At 42.7% G+C, this 2,131-nt stretch overlaps 1 protein-coding gene across 1 annotated transcript in view; it reads left to right on the plus strand.

The window, feature by feature from the left end:
• The window catches only part of LOC102260013 (acyl-coenzyme A synthetase ACSM1, mitochondrial), a 36,681-nt gene that overhangs the window by 23,560 nt on the left and 10,990 nt on the right, over nucleotides 1-2,131 (plus strand). The window contains exon 6 of the mRNA XM_014542949.1: nucleotides 1,714-1,841. Within this exon, the coding sequence (XP_014398435.1) occupies nucleotides 1,714-1,841 (128 nt within the window). The remainder of the gene's footprint in view (nucleotides 1-1,713; nucleotides 1,842-2,131) is intronic.

A 2,131-nucleotide genomic window follows, 5' to 3' on the forward strand; every position in this document is an offset into this window, starting at 1 on the left:
TTCTATAAATAATTAAATCCATCTGATCCAGTGTGTCCTTTAGAGTCACTGTTTCCTTGTCACGTTTTTGTCTGGAAGATCCATCCAGTGAAGTCAGCAGGGTGTTAAAGTCCCCTGCTATGACTGTATTGTCGTCAATCTCTCCGTTAAAGTCTTCTAGCAGTTTTTTAAATATATTTAGGTGGTCCTATATTGGGTGTATATATGTTTACCAGGGTTCTATCTTCTTGTTGGATCCATCGCTTTAGTATTATGTACTAAAGTGATCTTTGTTGTCTTTTATGATGGCCTTCATTTTTAACTCTATTTTTTCGGATATGAGTATTGCTACTCCTGCTTTTTGTTCCTTTCCATTTCCATGGAAAACATTTTTTTCCATTCCTTCACTCTCATCCTGTGTATGTCTTTTGTTCTGAGGTGGGAATCTTATAGACAGTATATAGTTGGCTCATATTTTTGTATCCATTCAGTTATCCTATCCCTTTTGATTAGAGTCCAGCCGTGGGCAAACTACGGCCCACGGGCCGAATCCGGCCCGTTTGAAATGAATAAAACTAAAAAAAAAAAAGACCATACCCTTTTATGTAATGATGTTTACTTTGAATTTATATTAGTTCACACAAACACTCCATCCATGCTTTTGTTCCGGCCCTCCGGTCCAGTTTAAGAACCCATTGTGGCCCTCGAGTCAAAAAGTTTGCCCACCCCTGGATTGGACCATTTAATCCATTTACATTTAGGGTTATTGATAGGTACTTATTTGTTGCCATTTTAATTCTGTATGTGTAGGTTTCGCTCTCTGTTTCTCCTTCTCATTACAGCAGTGCCTATCGCATTTCTTGTAATGCTGGTTTGGCAGTGATGTACTCCTTTGGGCATTTTTTTTTTTTTTTTGGTCTGGGAAGCTCTTTATTTGACTGTTTATTTTGAATGATAGCCTTGCTAGTTATAGTGATCTTGGTTTCAGATCCTTGCTTTCCATTACCTTGAGTACTTCATGCCATTCCCTTCTGGCCTATAGATTTTCTGATGAGAAGTCAGGTGTCAGCCTTATGGGAACTCCTTTGTAGGTAACAGTTTGCTTTCCTCTTGCTGCCTTTAAGATTCTCTCTTGGTTTTCAATTTTTGGCATTTTAATTATGATATGTCAGGGCACAGGCCTGTTTGGGTTCTTCTACTTGGGGTTCTATGTGCCTTCTGAACCTGTGTGACTTTTTCCTCCACCTGGTTAGAGAAGTCTGCCATTATCTCATCAAACATTGACCAGCTGGCTCCTGCACACCCCCTACTAGGGACTGAGCCAACAACCTGGGCATGTGCCCTGACCAGAAAGTGAACTGGCAACCTTTTGGTACATGGGATGATGCTCAACCAACTGAGCCACACTGGCCAGAGCCACAAGCTATCTTTGAGAATGAGATGAGATAGCACTTGGGGAAGAAAATTCACTTAGCAAATGTTTATTGACACCTTTCGTCTATTCAGCTACTGTGTTATATTAATATCAATTGTCAGTGTGTTTTGTGCATTAATTGACCAGTAGCATGCGTTGAGTGTTTGCATTTAAAGCAAATAGACACAGAGAGATTTACAAAATTTGCACAGGTGCCTGCTGGAGTGAGAAGCAGGATTCAAACCCAGATCTGAGCCCCAGGTTGCAGCTCAACATCTATAATCTCACTGCCTTTAACAAGATCGCCCTTCTCTTTGCAGAATGACCCAGTGAAGACAGCCAAAGTGGAGTGTGGGGACTTTTACAACACTGGGGACAAAGCAACTATTGACGAAGAGGGCTACATCTGGTTCCTGGGGAGGGACGATGACATCATCAACTCCTTGGGGTAGGTGTGGCTGACCTGGGGCCTGGCAGCTCTAGCTTGCTTCACCATTCCTCCATGCACTGGGGATGGGGGACCCTCATATTCCTGATGCAGCCATGTCTACAGGGCCCTGGCCGGGGGTATCTGTGTATCTCCCCCAACATCAAAATAAAGGTCAAGAAGAAGTGGAAGTGCAACCACAGTAGACATCGTGCAATTTAAAGAGGGGATATAGGACTGGGAAGGGAGGCCTTATTTGAGCCCCTATCTGTCCCCATTGGTTGGGGGAAATTATTCTCTGTGTTCCTCTA

This window comes from Myotis brandtii, unplaced genomic scaffold (assembly GCF_000412655.1).
Source record: "Myotis brandtii unplaced genomic scaffold, ASM41265v1 scaffold317, whole genome shotgun sequence".
In the NCBI taxonomy this organism is placed as follows: domain Eukaryota; kingdom Metazoa; phylum Chordata; class Mammalia; order Chiroptera; family Vespertilionidae; genus Myotis; species Myotis brandtii.